We start from the raw sequence: 23,068 nt of genomic DNA, 5'->3' as shown, positions 1-23,068 counted from the left end.
TTATCTATCTCTTTAAACAATAACAATTCTGGTGTAGACTGTCCCTTTAAGTACTGGCAGAAAGTCCTGTGTAGGATCCACCCTTAGCCCCCTACCTCCCTGACCCCCCCCCCCCCCCATCAGCTCTCTAACCCTCCCCCTCTAACTTATTGTGCGCCATCTTGGGTACTGGCAGCTGTCTGCCAGTATCCAGTTTGCCATAAAATGTTGTATTTATATATATATATATATATATATATATATATATATATATATATATATATATATATATATATATATATATATATATATATATATATATATATATATATATATATATATATAAAAAAATTGTGTAGTGTAGCTGCCCCCCCTCAATAACCAACCTCCACCCCTCCCAGATCCCTTAGATAGAAATGTCCTCCCTCCTCTCTCCCACTTTATTGTACAACAATTGTGCCATAGTGTAGCGTTCCCACCCACCCCGTGCGCTCTCCCGGTGCCCCCGAATGTGATCCCGCCCCCCTCTGTCGCACAACCCACAGAGTGGCTCTCTCAGCATCGGATGGCTAACAAATGTTATTCAATATCGAGGCATCACTGCAATAACATGAAAGCGGCAGATCAGGATCGCTTCCACCACTTGAAAACACTAATGACTGTTTTTTTGTACGACGTACCCTGTACGTCGTTGGTCCTTAAAGAAGTTGATGCAATTAACAAACACTACACAATGCAGACTGCAAGGTGTAGTTCCCTTATTAAATGTTTCACTGCTGGACCGCTCACAAAACTGACCTTAGAGGAAAAACTGATTGTGAGGTCCCTCAAAGAATTTTAGCCAGGCATATTTTACTTTGATTGCTGTTTAGCTAAGCCGGGTTCTGGATGTGAAGTGGAGACCTATAAGTTGCAATATAATGCTCAACAAAAGCCCCCCAAAATGTTGTGTTAATTCTCTTTATGTTGACGAGTTTTTAATCATCGGGACTTCAGAGAGTTTGGGAACCTGAACCTAGGGGCCTGTTGGCCTAAGGCTCTCTGCTCTGGTGAGATTATCTAATAAGTCCTATTTGTTTTAGCTATACAGAGTTACGGATGTGATGTAGAGACACACATATTGCAATATAATGCTCAAAAAAGGCCCTTAATAGGTTATCACTATTAGGCCCAAAAGCTCATCATTGTCCTTTTCATATGGCTATAGAAACATAGAATAAATAGCGAAACCTATTGTTTGTTCAACATTTTGTTGCAATTATAATACTTCATAATGTTCTGCGTTAAAATAATGTTATAATTTAATATGAATGCAGTAATGTAAGGATTTAAAAAATACATATTTCTTACTGTTAATATAGGCAGTATGTTTACTGTTCTAGCCCTCCAGGCCTAGAAGAATGTATTTCATAATGTTTTATAAATATACATTCCATACAATAACTTTCTGTATCTGTCAAAACTTTTTTAAATACCATGAGTTTTTGTACCCTGCTAAAGTTTTAATTTCTATAATACTGGTTTGAAAAGTAATATATGTTTATTTTATAGAACTTCCTCAGGTTATATCAAAGACTATTTTTGAAAGATAAAACTGCTCTGGAGACATTAAGAGCTTTACAGAAAGTTGTTAGTCCTCTGAAAGGAATTGTGGGTAAGTTTTTAAGAATACTCATATACTGACATAATTGTACTATATAAGTATAGGTGACAAAATTTGTTTCAGATAAATCATAGATTTATATTTTTTACATTTTCGTATAAAATTTATTTACCACAAGTTAGTGAAATTTGTTAATCAACTGATGTCTTTTATAACTTTTTGAAGGAAAAAGAATATATTCTTGTTCTCACTGCATTATTAGAGAATATCTTTTCGATCTTGCTTAACTGTTGGTGAAGTGCTACCGATGGTTCTGAACCAAAAATGGTCCGGCTCCTAAGCTTACATTCCTGCTTTTTTCAAATAAAGATACCAAGAGAATGAAGAAAATTGATAATAGTAAATTAAGAGTAAATTAGAAAGCTGCTTAAAATTGCCTGCTCTATATGAATTGTGAAAGAAAAAATTTGGGTTTCATATCCCTTTAACCCCTAAACGACCAGGTCCGTACCCTGTACGACGCTGGTCGTTATGCCCTTAAAGTGATGGTAAACTCCGTATCTAGTGAAGTTAATATTGTTATTTTAACATTTTATTCAGTTTACACACTCCAAATCATGTTATCTTATCTATGTAAAAACACTTACAAATCTTTATGTAATAGCTCTGTCTAATGCCGTCTTCATCCTTCCTCCTGTGATGTCACATCGATAGTTTATAATATTGAACCAATAGGTAAGCCTGTCGCCAGACAGGCTTACTTCTATGCAACCCAATTCACACAAGCGCAGTATTGCATTCCTCGCAGCATACGGTCAACCAATCAGTAGCCTCAAAAAGCGATTATGAATTTGCGCGTTCCTGTTTATTCAGCGCATGCGCTCTGGCTCTTATTTACTGTTTATAACAACATAAGATATAGATAATTTGTGATAAAATCAAGTATTTATACATTTACTTATATTTATTACATAAAGAAGTGTGCTTGTTTAAGAAGGGACCGACCGCTCGCAATATCTATCCACTACAAGTGACTGGTATACGTAATCCTCTCTAATGCGCATGCGTCTAAATTCACAAAATCGGGAGCGCGCAAATTGGCTAAGATGTAAAGAGGGTGGAGAATAGGTAAGACTTGAGTGTATTACTGAAAGTAAATTAGAGGGGAGGAGCGAGGCAGCGCAACAACGGATTTATTAAAAACTAAAAATTAGGTAATAATGCATAAACAATTTGAAAATGGATATTGCGTTTTTATATTGTTAGTAATATATAATCTAATTATGCAACTTAGCAATAGCGGAGTTTACCATCACTTTAAGGACAAATGGCGAGATTGCACTATTTCTGCATGTGCAAAAATAGAGGGGCAGAGTTACTGATGCAGAGAGGGCAGCGGTGGGGCCGATCGTTGGTGGGTGTTGGTGGGTGTGAGGGTAAGGAGGGAGGCGGGTGGGGCAGCCCATTGCTGGCGGGGGCGGGAGGTGTGCGAGAGTTGTGCGCGACAAATAAAAACACACAGAGTGGCTGGGAGGGGGAAGGAGGGAGTGGGGAGGGGGAATCCTAGTTCTAATGCTGAAGGATGGGATAGGAGGGTGGGAAGTCGATCTGGGAGCAGGAGGGGGTAGGGTATTTTGGGGGGGGGGGCAGCTACACTACAGAAAAAATGTTTTTTTTTGTTTTTTTAATTTGCAGCAAACTAGGTACTGGCAGACAGCCAGATAGGTAGAGGGGGGAGGGTTAGAGAGCTGTTTGGGGGGGGATCAAGGAAAATGCTAAAAATGCTCTGGTCTTTTGGGGAAGTTTTTGTCTGAAATGCCCGGTCCTTAAGGGGTTAATTGTATTATCTATTTTGCCTTGTTCTTTTGGTATCTTTTGTTGAAGAGTAGGCTTAGATAAGCTCAGGCATTTTCATGTGTCTTTATCATTGTATGGCAGTAGTTTTTGCAGGAAAAGTGTAATGCTGTAAACACTGCTGCTAATTTGTTAGCCTACTTAACTTTACTCTTAAACAAAGCTAAACTTTATCCAAACTGCTTGGAACCAGATAAGGTTTGGATTTTGGAATATTTGTATATTTGCATCTATAAAATGGGACAGCTTGGAGAGGGGATGGGACCAAGTGTAAACAACAATATCTTATGCAATGTGTACATGTCATAATACAGCTTATATATGAAATCTAAAGTTAGTTTTATATCATCTTTTGTATATATAGTACCATCAAAAAAATAGAACAGTACTGTAATCAGAAAAGCAATAGTTCTTGTTTTAACTACTTAATGCAGTTAGGATGTTCCATGCCTAACAGCGCTGGGCTTTAACGCCGTTAGGACAGGATGGAACGTCCTACCTTTTTTGCATCCTGCACCCTCCTTTTAATTAATGGGAAAATCAGACTAGGGAGCGTGTCAACATCGTAGGCAGTTCCCCATGATCCTGTCCCCGCCTGAAATCACGAGATTGTCTATGTTAAGCACTGAAGGGGTTAAATAAATATAAAGCTAAACCAAAGACAAAGAAATACAAATATAAAATACTTTTGCTCCAGTAACTCAATTACAAGGCTGATGCATTAGAAGCTTCCATTTGCTTTATAACCGGCTTCTTGAAAAAATATTTTTATTAAGTTCCTGAATGACTTTTTTTTTTATGTTGCAGCCAATTCTGCAAAAATCTATTCATCTGCTGTTGCAAAAACCCAGAGGATCTGGACATTGTATCTTGATGCAATAATGAAGGTAAGTTACCCTAGAAAGTCTAGTGAGACAGTTAAAAATAGAAGTTTAGAAAAAAATTGTATATTGAGATCCAGAATGTTGTGTTGGTAGATCTTGAACTAGAGTTAAAGGGACAGTAAACATTTAGAATAATGTTATATAATTATGCACACAGTGGACTAAATGTAGCTCGCTCCCCCTACTAGACCAGAGCGGGTGCGAGCTACATTTAGTCCAATAGCACAACCGGGTGTGCTGTGACTTTCCAGCAAGCCCGCAAAGCAATTTGGTTATCCAAGACCGCTCAGTAGATCCTGGAGCGGAGTCCAACGTTGCAATTCAAAATCTAGAAACACTTTTAATTTTTGAAGTTACTGCTAAAATAATGTTATATAATTCTGCACTCTGTGCAGAATTATATAACATTATTCTGAATGTTTACTGTCCCTTTAAGTCGCACTTTATCTCTAGGCCTAGGGCAGTATCACATCTGTGTGTCCAGGTCACTTCAACTATATATTTTCTCAGAGCCAGCCTTATTATTGTTGTGTGCTTCAGGACTAGACTCTCTATATCTCAGTGCCCTGGGCCATTCTCATTATGACCAGAACCAGTTCTATAGTTAGGTGCTAAGCTCTTTTTTATTAGCTACATTTACCAGAACCAGATCCCACTTAATCTCTCTGCCAAGAGAAAGAATCACTATATCTCTGTACCCATTTGATCCCTATAAATGTAATCCAGTTTACCAACTATGTTTATAGCGCTGCAGAATCTGTTGGCGCTCTACAAATATCTGTTAATAATAAGTAATTCCCATTATATCTGTGTGCCTAGTGCTATTCCTACCGTATTCCTCTGCCTAGGCTAAATCCATTATATCTGTGTGCCTAGAATTTTTCCTACTGTATTCCTCTGCCTAGGCTAAATCCATTATATCTGTGCGCCTAGTGCTATTCCCACTGTATTCCTCGGCCTAGGCTAAATCTATATCTGTGTGCCTAGTGCTATTCCCACTGTATTCCTCTGCCTAGGCTAAATCAGTTGTATCTGTGTGCCTAGTGCTATTCCTACTGTATACCTCTGCCTATGCTAAATCCATATCAGTGTGCCTAGTGCTATTCCCACTGTATTCCTCTGTCTAGGCTAAATCCATTATATCTGTGTGCCTAGTGCTATTCCCACTGTATTCCTCTGTCTAGGCTAAATCCATTATATCTGTGTGCCTAGTGCTATTCCCACTGTATTCCTCTGTCTAGGCTAAATCCATTATATCTGTGTGCCTAGTGCTATTCCCACTGTATTCCTCTACCTAGGCTAAATCCATTATATCTGTGTGCCTAGTGCTATCCCCACTGTGTTCCTCTGTCTAGGCTAAATACATTATATCTGTGTGCCTAGTGCTATTCCTACTGTATTCCTCTGCCTAGGCTAAATCCATTATATCTGTTTGCCTAGTGCTATTACTACTTTATTCCTCTGCCTAGGCTAAATCCATATCAGTGTGTCTAGTGCTATTCCCACTGTATTCCTCTCTCTAGGCTAAATCCATTATATCTGTTTGCCTAGTGCTATTCCTACTGTATTCCTCTGCCTAGGCTAAATATATATCAGTGTGCCTAGTGCTATTTCCACTGTATCCCTCTGTCTAGGCTAAATACATTATATCTGTGTGCCTAGTGCTATTTCCACTGTATTCCTCTGTCTAGGCTAAATCCATTATATCTGTGTGCCTAGTGCTATTTCCACTGTATCCCTCTGTCTAGGCTAAATACATTATATTTGTGTGCCTAGTGCTATTCCCACTGTATTCCTCTGTCTAGGCTAAATCCATTATATCTGTGTGCCTAGTGCTATTCCCACTGTATCCCTCTGTCTAGGCTAAATCCATTATTTCTCTTGTTAGGTGTATCCAGTCCACGGATCATCCATTACTTGTGGGATATTCTCCTTCCCAACAGGAAGTTGCAAGAGGATCACCCACAGCAGAGCTGCTATATAGCTCCTCCCATAACTGCCATATCCAGTCATTCTCTTGCAAGCTCTCAACATAGCTGGAGGTAGTTAGAGGAAAGTGGTAAAATATAGTTAGTTTTTTCTTCAATCAAAAGTTTATTGTTTTTAAATGGTACCGGAGTGTACTGTTTTATCTCAGGCAGCATTTAGAAGAAGAATCTGCCTGCGTTTTTCTATGATCTTAGCAGAAGTAACTAAGATCCACTGCCGTTCTCACATATGTCTGAGGAGTGAGGTAACTTCAGAGGGAGAATGGCGTGCAGGGTATCCTGCAATAAGGTATGTGTAGTTAAGTTTTTCTAGGGATGGAATTTGCTAGAAAATGCTGCTGATACCGGATTAATGTAAGTTAAAGCCTAAATACAGTGATTTAATAGCGACTAGTATCAGGCTTGCTATCAGAGGTATATACTCTGATTAATGTGCAATATAAAATGTTTGCTGGCATGTTTAATCGTTTTTATATATGCTTTGGTGATAAAACTTATTGGGGCCTAGTTTTTTCCACATGGCTGGCTTTATTTTTGCCTAGAAACAGTTTCCTGAGGCTTTCCACTGTTATAGTATAAAAGTTACAGTTGGTGCAGTTAAAATTACAAACTGTGACATTCAGCTTCCCTCAGCAGTCCCCTGCATGCTATAGGACATCTCTGAAGGGCTCAAAAGGCTTCAAAAGTAGGAGCTGTGGCAGTTGTTATGACTGTTTAAAAAACATATTTTTCGTTTTGTTAATCTGTTTTTGTATTAAGGGGTTAATCATCCATTTGCAAGTGGGTGCAATGCTCTGCTAACTTGTTACATACACTGTAAACATTTCGTTAGTTTAACTGCCTTTTTTCACTGTTATTTCAAATTTTGGCAAAATTTGTTTCTCTTAAAGGCACAGTAACGTTTTTTATATTGCTTGTTAACTTGATTTAAAGTGTTTTCCAAGCTTGCTAGTCTCATTGCTAGTCTGTATAAACATGTCTGACATAGAGGAAACTCCTTGTTCATTATGTTTAAAAGCCATGGTGGAACCCCATAGGAGAATGTGTACTAAATGTATTGATTTCACTTTAAACAATAAAGATCAGCTGTTATCTTTAAAAGAATTATAACCAGAGGATTCTGACGAGGGGGAAGTTATGCCGATTAACTCTCCCCACGTGTCGGACCCTTTGACTCCCGCTCAAGGGACTCACGCTAAAATGGCGCCAAGTACATCAAAGACGCGGTATTAGCCAGACTGCCTGAATTCAGAGGAAAGCGCGATAGCTCTGGGGTTAGACGTAATACAGAGCGCGCAGATGTTTTAAGGCCCATGTCTGATACTGCGTCACAATATGCAGAAGCTGAGGAAGAGCTTCAGTCTGTGGGTGACGTCTCTGACTCGGGGAAACCTGATTCAGATATGTCTACTTTTAAATTTAAGCTTGAAAACCTCCGGGTGTTGCTTGGAGAGGTTTTAGCTGCTCTGAATGACTGTGACACAATTGCAGTGCCAGAGAAATTGTGTAGACTGGATAAATACTACGCAGTGCCGGTGTGTACTGACGTTTTTCCAATACCTAAAAGGTTTACAGAAATTATTACTAAGGAGTGGGACCCGGTGTGCCGTTTTACCCCCTCCTATTTTTAGAAAAATGTTTCCAATAGACGCCACCACACGGGACTTATGGCAGACGGTCCCTAAGGTGGAGGGAGCAGTTTCTACTTTAGCAAAGCGTACCACTATCCCTGTCGAGGACAGTTGTGCTTTTTCAGATCCAATGGATAAAAAATTAGAAGGATACCTTAAGAAAATGTTTATTCAACAAGGTTTTATCCTGCAGCCCCTTGCATGCATTGCTCCTGTCACTGCTGCTGCGGCGTTCTGGTTTGAGTCTCTAGAAGAGGCCTTTCAGACAGCTACTCCATTAACTGAAATACTTGACAAGCTTAGAACACTTAAGCTAGCTAATTCTTTTGTTTCTGATGCCATTGTTCATTTGACTAAACTAACGGCTAGGAATTCTGGATTCGCCATCCAGGCGCGTAGGGCGCTATGGCTTAAATCTTGGTCAGCTGACGTGACTTCAAAGTCTAAATTACTTAACATTCCCTTCAAGGGGCAGACCCTATTCGGGCCTGGTTCGAAGGAAATTATTGCTGACATTACTGGAGGTAAGGGTCATACCCTTCCTCAGGACATGGCCAAATCAAGGGCCAAACAGTCTAATTTTCGTGCCTTTCGAAACTTCAAGGCAGGTGCAGCATCAACTTCCTCTGCTACAAAACAGGAGGGAACTTTTGCGCAATCCAAGCCGGCCTGGAAATCTAACCAGGCCTGGAGCAAAGGCAAGCAGGCCAGAAAGCCTGCTGTTGCCTCTAAGACAGCATGAAGGAACGGCCCCCTATCCGGCAACGGATCTAGTAGGGGGCAGACTTTCTCTCTTCGCCCAGGCGTGGGCAAGAGATGTTCAGGATCCCTGAGCGTTGGAGATCATATCTCAGGGATATCTTCTGGACTTCAAAGCTTCCCCCCCACAAGGGAGATTTCACCTTTCGAGATTATCTGTAAACCAGATAAAGAAAGAGGCATTCTTACGCTGTGTGCAAGACCTCCTAATAATGGGAGTGATCCATCCAGTTCCACAGATGGAACAAGGACAAGGATTTTATTCAAATCTGTTTGTGGTTCCCAAAAAAGAGGGAACCTTCAGACCAATTTTGGATCTAAAGATCTTAAACAAATTCCTCAGAGTTCCATCGTTCAAAATGGAAACTATTCGGACAATCCTACCTATGATCCAGGAGGGTCAGTACATGACCACAGGGGATTTGAATAATGCTTACCTTCACATACCGATTCACAAAGATCATCATCGGTTCCTATGGTTTGCCTTTCTAGACAGGCATTACCAGTTTGTGGCTCTTCCCTTCGGGTTAGCTACAGCCCCAAGAATTTTTACAAAGGTTCTGGGTTCTCTTCTGGCGGTCCTAAGACCACGGGGCATAGCAGTGGCCCCTTATCTAGACGACATCCTGATACAGGCGTCAAACTTCCAAATTGCCAAATCTCATACGGACATAGTGTTGGCATTTCTGAGGTCACATGTGTGGAAAGTGAACGAGGGAAAGAGTTCTCTATCACCCCTCACAAGGGTTTCCTTCCTAGGAACTCTGATTTTCTGTAGAAATTAAAATTTACCTGACGGAGTCCAGGTTATCAAAGCTTCTAAATTCCTGCTGTGTTCTTCACTACATTCCGCGCCCTTCGGTGGCTCAGTGCATGGAAGTGATCGGCTTAATTGTAGCGGCGTTTGACATAGTGCCATTTGCGCGCCTACATCTCAGACCGCTGCAATTATGCATGCTCAGTCAGTGGAATGGGGATTACACAGATTTGTCCCCTCTGCTAAATCTGGATCAAGAGACCAGAGATTCTCTTCTCTGGTGGCTATCTCGAGTCCATCTGTCCAAAGGTATGACCTTTCGCAGGCCAGATTGGACAATTGTAACAACAGATGCCAGCCTTCTAGGTTGGGGTGCAGTCTGGAATTCCCTGAAGGCTCAGGGATCGTGGACTCAGGAGGAGAAACTCCTCCCAATAAATATTCTGGAGTTAAGAGCAATATTCAATGCTCTTCTAGCTTGGCCTCAGTTAGCAACCCTGAGGTTCATCAGATTTCAGTCGGACAACATCATGACTGTGGCTTACATCAACCATCAAGGGGGGACCAGGAGCTCCCTAGCGATGTTAGAAGTCTCCAAGATAATTCGCTGGGCAGAGACTCACTCTTGCCATCTATCAGCGATCCATATCCCAGGTGTAGAGAACTGGGAGGCGGATTTTCTAAGTCGTCACACTTTTCATCCGGGGGAGTGGGAACTCCATCCGGAGGTGTTTTCTCTATTGGTTCATCGTTGGGGCACACCAGAATTGGATCTCATGGCGTCTCGCCAGAACGCCAAGCTTCCTTGTTACGGATCCAGGTCCAGGGACCCAGAAGCGACGCTGATAGATGCTCTAGCAGCACCGTGGTTCTTCAACCTGGCTTATGTGTTTCCACCGTTTCCTCTGCTCCCTCAACTGATTGCCAAAAGCAAACAGGAGAGAGCATCGGTGATCTTGATCGCGCCTGCGTGGCCACGCAGGACCTGGTATGCAGACCTGCCTCTGAGACAAGACCTTCTACTACAAGGTCCTTTCAATCATCCAAATCTAATTTCTCTCAGACTGAGTGCCTGGAGATTGAACGCTTGATTTTATCAAGGCGTGGCTTCTCCGAGTCAGTCATTGATACCTTAATACAGGCACGAAAGCCTGTAACCAGGAAAATCTACCATAAGATATGGCGCAAATATCTTCATTAGTGTGAATCCAAGAATTACTCATGGAGTAAAGTTAGGATTCCTAGGATATTGTCCTTTCTCCAAGAGGGTTTGGATAAAGGATTATCAGCTAGCTCTTTAAAGGGACAGATTTCTGCTCTGTCTATCCTTTTGCACAAGCGTCTGGCAGAGGTTCCAGACGTCCAGGCATTTTGTCAGGCTTTGGTTAGAATTAAGCCTGTGTTTAAACCTTTTGCTCCTCCATGGAGCTTAAACTTGGTTCTTAAGGTTCTTCAAGGAGCTCAGTTTGAACCCCTTCATTCCATTGATATCAAACTTTTATTTTGGAAAGTTCTGTTTTTGATGGCTATTTCCTCGGCTCGTAGAGTCTCTGAGTTATCAGCTTTACAATGTGATTCTCCTTATCTGATTTTCCATACAGATAAAGTAGTTCTGCGTACAAAACCTGGGTTTTTACCTAAGGTAGTTTCCAACAAGAATATCAATCAAGAGATTGTTGTTCCATCATTGTGTCCTAATCCTTCTTCAAAGAAGGAACGTCTTTTACATAATTTGGACGTAGTCCATGCTTTAAAGTTTTACTTACAAGCGACTAAAGATTTTCGTCAAACATCTTCCCTGTTTGTTGTTTACTCTGGACAGAGGAGAGGTCAAAAGGCTTCGGCAACCTCTCTTTCTTTTTGGCTTCGGAGCGTAATACGCTTAGCCTATTAGACTGCTGGACAGCAGCCCCCTGAAAGGATTACAGCTCATTCTACTAGAGCTGTGGCTTCCACCTGGGCCTTTAAAAATGAGGCTTCTGTTGAACAGATTTGCAAAGCGGCGACTTGGTCTTCGCTTCAAACCTTTTCAAAATTTTACAAATTTGATACTTTTGCTTCTTCGGAGGCTATTTTTAGGAGAAAGGTTCTACAGGCAGTGGTCCCTTCCATTTAAGTACCTGCCTTGTCCCTCCCTTCATCCGTGTACTTTAGCTTTGGTATTGGTATCCCACAAGTAATGGATGATCCGTGGACTGGATACACCTAACAAGAGAAAACATAATTTATGCTTACCTGATAAATGTATTTCTCTTGTGGTGTATCCAGTCCACGGCCCGCCCTGTCCTTTTAAGGCAGGTCTAAATTTTAAACTACAGTCACCACTACACCCTATGGTTTCTCCTTTCTCGGCTAGTTTCGGTCGAATGACTGGATATGGCAGTTAGGGGAGGAGCTATATAGCAGCTCTGCTGTGGGTGATCCTCTTGCAACTTCCTGTTGGGAAGGAGAATATCCCACAAGTAATGGATGATCCCGTGGACTGGATACACCACAAGAGAAATACATTTATCAGGTAAGCATAAATTATGTTATCTGTGTGCCTAGTGCTATTCCCACTGTATCTCTTTGCCTTGGCTAAATCCATTATATCTGTGTGCCTAGTGCTATTCCCATTGTATGCCTCTGCCTAGGCTAAATCCATTATATTTGTGTGCCTAGTGCTATTCCCACTGTATTCCTCTGCCTAGGCTAAATCCATTATATTTGTGTGCCTAGTGCTATTCCCACTGTATTCCTCTGCCTAGGCTAAATCCATTATAAATCCTGTATACCAACTATGTTTATAGCGCTGCAGAATCTGTTGGCGCTCTACAAATATCTGTTAATAATAAGTCATTCCCATTATATCTGTATGCCTAGTGCTATTCCTACCGTATTCCTCTACCTAGGCTAAATCCATTATATCTGTGTGCCTAGTGCTATTCCTACCGTATTCCTCTTCCTAGGCTAAATCCATTATATCTGTGTGCCTAGAATTATTCCTACTGTATTCCTCTGCCTAGGCTAAATTCCATTATATCTGTGTGCCTAGTGCTATTCCTACTGTATTCCTCTGCCTATGCTAAATCCATATCAGTGTGCCTAGTGCTATTCCCACTGTATTCCTCGGCCTAGGCTAAATCCATATCAGTGTGCCTAGTGCTATTCCCACTGTATTCCTCGGCCTAGGCTAAATCTATATCTGTGTGCCTAGTGCTATTCCCACTGTATTCCTCTGCCTAGGCTAAATCCATTATATCTGGGTGCCTAGTGCTATTCCCACTGTGTTCCTCTGCCTAGGCTAAATCCATTATATCTGTGTGCCTAGTGCTATTCCCACTGTATTCCTCTGTCTAGGCTAAATACATTATATATGTGTGCCTAGTGCTATTCCCACTGTATTCCTCTGCCTAGGCTAAATCTATTATATCTGTGTGCCTAGTGCTATTCCCACTGTATTCCTCTGTCTAGGCTAAATACATTATATCTGTGTGCCTAGTGCTATTCCCACTGTATTCCTCTGCCTAGGCTAAATACATTATATCTGTGTGCCTAGTGCTATTCCCACTGTATTCCTCTGTCTAGGCTAAATACATTATATCTGTGTGCCTAGTGCTATTCCCACTGTATTCCTCTGCCTAAGCTAAATACATTATATCTGTGTGCCTAGTGCTATTCCCACTGTATCCCTTTGCCTTGGCTAAATCCATTATATCTGTGTGCCTAGTGCTATTCCCACTGTATCCCTTTGCCTAGGCTAAATCCATTATATCTGTGTGCCTAGTGCTATTCCCACTGTATTCCTCTGCCTAGGCTAAATCCATTATATTTGTGTGCCTAGTTCTATTCCCACTGTATTCCTCTGCCTAGGCTAAATCCATTATATTTGTGTGCCTAGTGCTATTCCCACTGTATTCCTCTGCCTAGGCTAAATCCATTATATTTGTGTGCCTAGTGCTATTCCCACTGTATTCCTCTGCCTAGGCTAAATCCATTATAAATCCTGTATATACCAACTATGTTTATAGCGCTGCAGAATCTGTTGGCCCTCTACAAATATCTGTTAATAATAAGTCATTCCCATTATATCTGTGTGCCTAGTGCTATTCCTACCGTATTCCTCTGCCTAGGCTAAATCTATTATATCTGTGTGCCTAGTGCTATTCCTACTGTATTCCTCTGCCTAGGCTAAATCCATTATATCTGTGTGCCTAGTGCTATTCCTACCGTATGCCTCTTCCTAGGCTAAATCCATTATATCTGTGTGCCTAGTGCTATTCCTACTGTATTCCTCTGCCTAGGCTAAAGCCATTATATCTGTGTGTCTAGTGCTATTCCCACTGTATTCCTTTGCCTAGGCTAAAGCCATTATATTTGTGTGCCTAGTGCTATTCCTACTGTATTCCTCTGCCTAGGCTAAAGCCATTATATCTGTGTGCCTAGTGCTATTCCCACTGTATTCCTTTGCCTAGGCTAAAGCCATTATATTTGTGTGCCTAGTGCTATTCCCACTGTATTCCTCTGCCTAGGCTAAATCCATTATAAATCCTGTATACCAACTATGTTTATAGCACTGCAGAATCTGTTGGCGCTCTACAAATATCTGTTAATAATAAGTCATTCCCATTATATCTGTGTGCCTAGTGCTATTCCTACCGTATTCCTCTGCCTAGGCTAAATCCATTATATCAGTGTGCCTAGTGCTATTCCTACTGTATTCCTCTGCCTAGGCTAAAGCCATTATATCTGTGTGCCTAGTGCTATTCCTACTGTATTCCTCTGCCTAGGCTAAAGCCATCATATCAGTGTGCCTAGTGCTATTCCTACTGTATTCCTCTGCCTAGGCTAAAGCCATTTTCTCCAACATTGGTGTGTCCGGTCCACGGCGTCATCCATTACTTGTGGGATATTCTCCTCCCCCACAGGGAAAGGCAAGGAGAGCACACAGCAAGAGCTGTCCATATAGTCCCTGCCAGGCTCCGCCCCCCCAGTCATTCTCCTTGCCGCTCTGAACAAGTAGCATCTCCTCGGGGATGGTGAGGAGTTTGTGGTGTTTAGTTGTAGATTTTTATTCTACTATCAAGAGTTTGTTATTTTAAAATAGTGCTGGTATGTACTATTTACTCTGAAACAGAAAAAAATGAAGAGTTCTGTTTGTGAGAGGAATATGATTTTAGCAGCAGTAACTAAAATCGTTTGCTGTTTCCACATAGGACTGTTGAGATGAGATAACTTCAGTTGGGGGAAACAGTTGGCAGACTTTTCTGCTCAAGGTATGACTAGCCATATTTCTAACAAGACTGTGTAATGCTGGAAGGCTGTCATTTTCCCCTCATGGGGACCGGTAAGCCATTTTCTTAGTCTCAAACAGAATAAAGGGCTTAATATGGGCTATAAAACTGGTAGACACTTTTAGGGGCTAAATCGATTGCTTGATTTAAGTATTATATGCAGTTTGAAGTTGAATTTCACACTTTTATAACATTGGGGAACGTTTTTAGCACCAGGCACTTGTTAAGACACCTTCCCAGTCAGGAAGGGCCTTTCTCTGTAGTAGGCAGAGCCTCATTTTCGCGCCATTATTGCACAGTTACTTTTGAGTACAGTACATGCAGCTGCATGTGTGAGGGTCTGGAATCCACTAAAAACGTTCCTAGAAGGCTTCATTTGGTATCATATACCCCCCTGGGATTGGTGAAGTCGCAGCAAAGGCTGTGGCTGGGACTGTAAGGGGGTTAAAATTAAAAACGGTTTCCACATTTTAAGAGTTAACAGCTTGAAAATTGGGGTGCAATACTTTGAATGCATTAAGACACTGTGGTGAAAATTTGGTAAAGATTGGATAATTCCTTCATAATTTTTCACATATTCAGTAATAAATTGTGCCCTGTTTAACATTTAAAGAGACAGTAACGGTTTTGTTTTAAAACGTTTTTTGTGCTTTATTAACCAGTTTAAGCCTGTTTAACATGTCTGTACCTTAAGATAGATCATGTTCTGTATGTATGGTAGCCAATGTGGTTCCCCCTTCAAATATGTGTGATAATTGTGCCATAGCGTCCAAACAAAGTAAGGACAGTACTGTCACAAATTGTAAAGTTGCCCAGGATGATTCCTCAGATGAAGGAAGTAGACATAGTTCTACATCATCTCCTTCTGTGTCTATACCAGTTATGCCCGCGCAGGCGACCCCTAGTACTTCTAGCGCGCCAATGCTTGTTACTATGCAGTAATTGACGGCAGTAATGGATAACTCCATAGCTAATATTTCTTTCATGTAATTAGCAAGAGTCCATGAGCTAGTGACGTATGGGATATACATTCCTACCAGGAGGGGCAAAGTTTCCCAAACCTCAAAATGCCTATAAATATACCCCTCACCACACCCACAAATCAGTTTTTACAAACTTTGCCTCCTATGGAGGTGGTGAAGTAAGTTTGTGCTAGATTCTACGTTGATATGCGCTCCGCAGCAGGTTGGAGCCCGGTTTTCCTCTCAGCGTGCAGTGAATGTCAGAGGGATGTGAGGAGAGTATTGCCTATTTTGAATGCAGTGATCTCCTTCTACGGGGTCTATTTCATAGGTTCTCTGTTATCGGTCATAGAGATTCATCTCTTACCTCCCTTTTCAGATCGACGATATACTCTTATATATACCATTTCCTCTACTGATTCTCGTTTCAGTACTGGTTTGGTTTTCTACTACATGTAGATGAGTGTCCTGGGGTAAGTAATTCTTATTTTCTGTGACACTCTAAGCTATGGTTGGGCACTTTTTTTATAAAGTTCTAAATATATGTATTCAAACATTTATTTGCCTTGACTCAGGATGTTCAACGTTCCTTATTTCAGACAGTCAGTTTCATATATGGGATAATGCATATGAATAAATCAATTTTTTTCTTACCTTAAAATTTGACTTTTCCCTGTGGGCTGTTAGGCTCGCGGGGGCTGAAAATGCTTCATTTTATTGCGTCATTCTTGGCGCAGACTTTTTTGGCGCAAAAATTTTTTTCTGTTTCCGGCGTCATACGTGTCGCCGGAAGTTGCATCATTTTTTACGTTTTTTTGCGCCAAAAGTGTCGGCGTTCACTATTGTCTCCACATTATTTAAGTCTCATTATTTATTGCTTCTGGTTGCTAGAAGCTTGTTCACTGGCATTTTTTCCCATTCCTGAAACTGTCATTCAAGGAATTTGATCAAATTTTGCTTTATATGTTGTTTTTTCTATTACATATTGTAAGATGTCCCACGTTGAAGCTGAGTCAGAAGATACTTCTGGAAAATTGCTGCCTGGTGCTGGAGCTACCAAAGCTAAGTGTATCTGCTGTAAACTTTTGGTATCTGTTCCTCCAGCTGTTGTTTGTACTGTTTGTCATGACAAACTTGCTAATGCAGATAATATTTCCTTTAGTACTGTTACATTACCTGTTGCTGTTCCGTCAACATCTAATACTCAGAGTGTTCCTGATAACATAAGAGATTTTGTTTCTAAATCCATTAAGAAGGCTATGTCTGTTATTCCTCCTTCTAGTAAACGTAAAAAGTATTTTAAAACTTCTCTTTTTTCAGATGAATTTTTAAATGAACATCATCATTCTGATACTGATATTGGTTCTTCTGATTCAGAGGATTCTGTCTCAGAGGTTGATGCTGATAAATCTTCATATTTATTTAAATTGGAATTTATTCGTTCTTTACTTAAAGAAGTCCTAATTGCATTAGAAATTGAGGATTCTAGTCCTCTTGATACTAAATCTAAACGTTTAGATAAGGTTTTTAAATCTCCTGTAGTTATTCCAGAAGTGTTTCCTGTCCCTGGTGCTATTTCTGAAGTATTTTCCAGGGAATGGAATAATTTGGGTAATTCTTTTACTCCTTCTAAAAGTTTTAAGCAATTATATCCTGTGCCATCTGACAGATTAGAGTTTTGGGACAAAATCCCTAAGGTTGATGGGGCTGTCTCTACTCTTGCTAAGCGTACTACTATTCCTACGGCAGATGGTACTTCCTTTAAGGATCCTTTAGATAGGAAAATTGAATCCTTTCTAAGAAAAGCTTACTTGTGTTCAGGTAATCTTCTTAGACCTGCTATATCTTTAGCGGATGTTGCTGCAGCTTCAATTTGTGATGCCATCTTTGATATCATTAGAGTTGATGTCAGGTATATGTCTCTAGCTATTTTAGCTAGAAGAGCTTTATGGCTTAAAACTTGGAATGCTGATTTGTCTTCCAAGTCTACTCTGCTTTCCCTTTCTTTCCAGGCTAATAAATTATTTGGTTCTCAGTTGGATTCTATTATCTCAACTGTTACTGGAGGGAAAGGAACTTTTTTACCACAGGATAAAAAATCTAAAGGTAAATTTAGGTCTAATAATCGTTTTCGTTCCTTTCGTCACAACAAGGAACAAAAGCCTGATCCTTCATCCTCAGGAGCGGTATCAGTTTGGAAACCATCTCCAGTCTGGAATAAATCCAAGCCTTTTAGAAAACCAAAGCCAGCTCCCAAGTCCACATGAAGGTGCGGCCCTCATTCCAGCCCAGCTGGTAGGGGGCAGATTACGTTGTTTCAAAGAAATTTGGATCAATTCCGTTCACAATCTCTGGATTCAGAACATTGTTTCAGAAGGGTACAGAATTGGCTTCAAGATAAGGCCTCCTGCAAAGAGATTTTTTCTTTCCAGTGTCCCAGTAAACCTAGCGAAGGCTCAAGCATTTCTGAAATGTGTTTCAGATCTAGAGTTGGCTGGAGTAATTATGCCAGTTCCAGTTCTGGAACAGGGGCAGGGGTTTTATTCAAATCTCTTCATTGTACCAAAGAAGGAGAATTCCTTCAGACCAGTTCTGGATCTAAAAATATTGAATCGTTATGTAAGGATACCAACATTCAAAATGGTAACTGTAAGGACTATCCTGCCTTTTGTTCAGCAAGGGCATTATATGTCCACAATAGATTTACAGGATGCATATCTGCATATTCCGATTCATCCAGATCACTATCAGTTTCTGAGATTCTCTTTCCTAGACAAGCATTACCAGTTTGTGGCTCTACCGTTTGGCCTAGCTACATCTCCAAGAATTTTTACAAAGGTTCTCGGTGCCCTTCTGTCTGTAATCAGAGAACAGGGTATTGTGGTATTTCCTTATTTGGACGATATCTTGGTACTTGCTCAGTCTTCACATTTAGCAGAATCTCATACGAATCGACTTTTGTTGTTTCTTCAAGATCATGGTTGGAGGATCAATTTACCAAAAAGTTCATTGATTCCTCAGACAAGGGTAACCTTTTTAGGTTTCCAGATAGATTCAGTGTCCATGACTCTATCTTTGACAGACAAGAGACGTCTAAAGTTGATATCAGCTTGTCGAAACCTTCAGTCACAATCATTCCCTTCGGTAGCTTTATGCATGGAAATTCTAGGTCTTATGACTGCAGCATCGGACGCGATCCCCTTTGCTCGTTTTCACATGCGACCTCTTCAGCTCTGTATGCTGAACCAGTGGTGCAGGGATTACACAAAGATATCTCAATTAATATCTTTAACACCGATTGTACGACACTCTCTGACGTGGTGGACAGATCACCATCGTTTAGTTCAGGGGGCTTCTTTTGTTCTTCCGACCTGGACTGTAATTTCAACAGATGCAAGTCTGACAGGTTGGGGAGCTGTTTGGGGGTCTCTGACAGCAGAAGGGGTTTGGGAATCTCAGGAGGTGAGATTACCGATCAATATTTTGGAACTCCGTGCAATTTTCAGAGCTCTTCAGTCATGGCCTCTTCTGAAGAGAGAATCGTTCATTTGTTTTCAGACAGACAATGTCACAACTATGGCATACATCAATCATCAAGGAGGGACTCACAGTCCTCTGGCTATGAAGGAAGTATCTCGAATTCTGGTATGGGCGGAACCCAGCTCCTGTCTAGTTTCTGCGGTTCATATCCCAGGTATAGACAATTGGGAAGCGGATTATCTCAGTCACCAAACGTTACATCCGGGCGAATGGTCTCTTCACCCAGAGGTATTTCTTCAGATTGTTCAAATGTGGGGACTTCCAGAAATAGATCTGATAGCCTCTCATCTAAACAAGAAACTTCCCAGGTATCTGTCCAGATCCAGGGATCCTCAAGCGGAAGCAGTGGATGCGTTGTCACTTCCTTGGAAGTATCATCCTGCCTATATCCTTCCGCCTCTGGTTCTTCTTCCAAGAGTAATCTCGAAGATTCTGAAGGAATGCTCGTTTGTTCTGCTGGTAGCTCCAGCATGGCCTCACAGGTTTTGGTATGCGGATCTTGTCCGGATGGCCTCTTGCCAACCGTGGACTCTTCCGTTAAGACCAGACCTTTTGTCGCAAAGGTCCTTTTTTCCATCAGGATCTCAAATCCTTAAATTTAAAGGTATGGAGATTGAACGCTTGATTCTTAGTCAAAGAGGTTTCTCTGCCTCTGTGATTAATACTATGTTACAGGCTCGTAAATCTGTATCTAGGGAGATATATTATAGAGTCTGGAAGACTTATATTTCTTGGTGTCTTTCTCATCATTTTTCCTGGCATTCTTTTAGAATTCCGAGAATTTTACAGTTTCTTCAGGATGGTTTGGATAAAGGTTTGTCTGCAAATTCCTTGAAAGGACAAATCTCTGCTCTTTCTGTTCTTTTTCACAGAAAGATTGCTAATCTTCCTGATATTCATTGTTTTGTACAAGCTTTGGTTCGTATAAAACCTGTCATTAAGTCAATTTCTCCTCCTTGGAGTTTGAATTTGGTTCTGGGGGCTCTTCAAGCTCCTCCGTTTGAACCTATGCATTCGTTGGACATCAAATTACTTTCTTGGAAAGTTTTGTTCCTTTTGGCCATCTCTTCTGCCAGAAGAGTTTCTGAATTATCTACTCTTTCTTGTGAGTCTCCTTTTCTGATTTTTCATCAGGATAAGGCGGTGTTGCAAACTTCTTTTAAATTTTTACCTAAGGTTGTGAATTCTAACAACATTAGTAGAGAAATTGTGGTTCCTTCATTGTGTCCTAATCCTAAGAATTCTAAGGAGAGATCATTGCATTCTTTGGATGTAGTTAGAGCTTTGCAATATTATGTTGAAGCTACTAAGAATTTCCGAAAGACTTCTAGTCTATTTGTTATCTTTTCCGGTTCTAGGAAAGGTCAGAAGGCCTCTGCCATTTCTTTGGCATCTTGGTTGAAATCTTTAATTCATCATGCTTATGTCGAGTCGGGTAAAACTCCGCCTCAAAGGATTACAGCTCATTCTACTAGGTCAGTTTCTACTTCCTGGGCTTTTAGGAATGAAGCTTCTGTTGATCAGATTTGCAAAGCAGCAACTTGGTCTTCTTTGCATACTTTTACTAAATTCTACCATTTTGATGTGTTTTCTTCTTCTGAAGAAGTTTTTGGTAGAAAAGTACTTCAGGCAGCTGTTTCAGTTTGAATCTTCTGCTTATAATTTCAGTTTTTTTCATTATAAAATGTAAACTTTATTTTGGGTGTGGATTATTTTTCAGCGGAATTGGCTGTCTTTATTTTATCCCTCCCTCTCTAGTGACTCTTGCGTGGAAAGATCCACATCTTGGGTAGTCATTATCCCATACGTCACTAGCTCATGGACTCTTGCTAATTACATGAAAGAAAACATAATTTATGTAAGAACTTACCTGATAAATTCATTTCTTTCATATTAGCAAGAGTCCATGAGGCCCACCCTTTTTTGTGGTGGTTATGATTTTTTTGTATAAAGCACAATTATTCCAATTCCTTATTTTTTATGCTTTCGCACTTTTTTTCTTATCACCCCACTTCTTGGCTATTCGTTAAACTGATTTGTGGGTGTGGTGAGGGGTGTATTTATAGGCATTTTGAGGTTTGGGAAACTGTGCCCCTCCTGGTAGGAATGTATATCCCATACGTCACTAGCTCATGGACTCTTGCTTATATGAAAGAAATGAATTTATCAGGTAAGTTCTTACATAAATTATGTTTTTTCCAAAATGCCAGCATTTCAGAGAAAGCGCGATTGCTCTGTTTTAAACACTATAGAGCAGGAGGGCGCTGATGATAATTTTTCTGTCATACCCTCACACCAATCTGAAGTGGCAGTGAGGGAGGGTTTGTCAGATGGGGAAATTTCTGATACAGGAAGAATTTCTCAGCAGGCAGAACCTGATGTTGTGACATTTAAATTTAAATTAGAGCATCTCCGCGCATTACTTAAGGAGGTGCTATCTACTCTGGATGATTGTGACAATCTGGTCAACCCAGAAAAATTGTGCAAGATGGACAAGTTCCTTGAGGTCCCGGTGCACCCTGATGTTTTTCCGATACCTAAACGGGTGGCGGACATAGTGAATAGGGAGTGGGAGAAGCCAGGCATACCTTTTGTCCCTCCTCCTATATTTAAGAAATTGTTCCCTATGGTCGACCCCAGGAAGGACACATGGAAAACAGTCCCTAAGGTCGAGGGGGCGGTTTCTACTCTAGCCAAGCGCACAACCATTCCTATTGAGGACAATTGTGCTTTCAAAGATCCTATGGATAAAAAATTGGAGGGTTTGCTTAAAAAAGATTTTTGTACAGCAAGGTTACCTCCTTCAACCTATTTCGTGCATTATTCCTGTCACTACAGCGGCGTGGTTCTGGTTCGAGGAACTGGAAAAGTCGCTCAGTAGGGAGACTCCGTATGAGGAATTCATGGACAGAATTCACGCACTTAAGTTAGCTAATTCCTTTATTTTAGACGCCGCTTTGCAGTTAGCGAGGTTAGCAGCGAAAAATTCAGGGTTTACAATTGTGGCGCGCAGAGCGCTCTGGCTTAATATCCCTTTCAAAGGTAAGACCCTTTTTGGGCCAGATTTGAAAGAGATTATTTCAGACATCACTGGGGGAAAGGGTCATGCCCTCCCACAAGATAAACCTTTCAAGGCTAAAAATAAGTCCAATTTTCGTTCCTTTTGCAATTTCAGGAACGGACCGGCTTCCAACTCGGCAGCCTCTAGACAAGAGGGTAACGCTTCCCAGACTAAACCAGCTTGGAAATCAATGCAAGGCTGGAACAAGGGTAAACAGGCCAGGAAGCCTGCTGCTGCTACCAAAACAGCATGAAGGGGTAGCCCCCAATCCGGGACCGGATCTAGTAGGGGGCAGACTCTCTCTCTCTTTGCTCAGGCTTGGGCAAGAGATGTTCAGGATCCCTGGGCACTAGAAATAGTCTCTCAGGGTTATCTTCTAGAATTCAAGGAACTACCCCCAAGGGGAAGGTTCCACATGTCTCACTTATCTTCAAACCAAGTAAAGAGACAGGCATTCTTACATTGTGTAGAAGACCTGTTAAAGATGGGAGTGATACACCCAGTTCCAACTGTGGAACAAGGTCGGGGGTTTTACACAAATCTGTTTGTAGTTCCCAAAAAAGAGGGAACTTTCAGACCAATTCTGGATTTATAAATTCTAAACAAATTTCTCAGAGTGCCATCGTTCAAAATGGAAACTATCGAACGATTTTACCTTCAATCCAGGAGGGTCAATTTATGACTACCGTGGATCTAAAGGATGCGTATCTACATATTCCTATCCACAAAGATCATCATCAGTTCCTAAGGTTCACCTTTCTGGACAAACATTATCTA

General features: G+C 41.0%; 1 protein-coding gene across 1 annotated transcript in view; it reads left to right on the top strand.

Annotated features, from left to right (window-relative positions):
• The window catches only part of WASHC5 (WASH complex subunit 5), a 254,023-nt gene that overhangs the window by 132,579 nt on the left and 98,376 nt on the right, over positions 1 to 23,068 (top strand). Inside the window, exons 21-22 of the mRNA XM_053715943.1 lie at positions 1,531 to 1,633; positions 4,244 to 4,323. Of these exons, the coding sequence (XP_053571918.1) occupies positions 1,531 to 1,633; positions 4,244 to 4,323 (183 nt within the window). The remainder of the gene's footprint in view (positions 1 to 1,530; positions 1,634 to 4,243; positions 4,324 to 23,068) is intronic.

Source organism: Bombina bombina, chromosome 5 (genome assembly GCF_027579735.1).
Source record: "Bombina bombina isolate aBomBom1 chromosome 5, aBomBom1.pri, whole genome shotgun sequence".
NCBI lineage: Eukaryota > Metazoa > Chordata > Amphibia > Anura > Bombinatoridae > Bombina > Bombina bombina.
The sequence above is the reverse complement of the archived record's forward strand: the minus strand, read 5'-3'. Positions and strand labels throughout refer to the sequence as shown.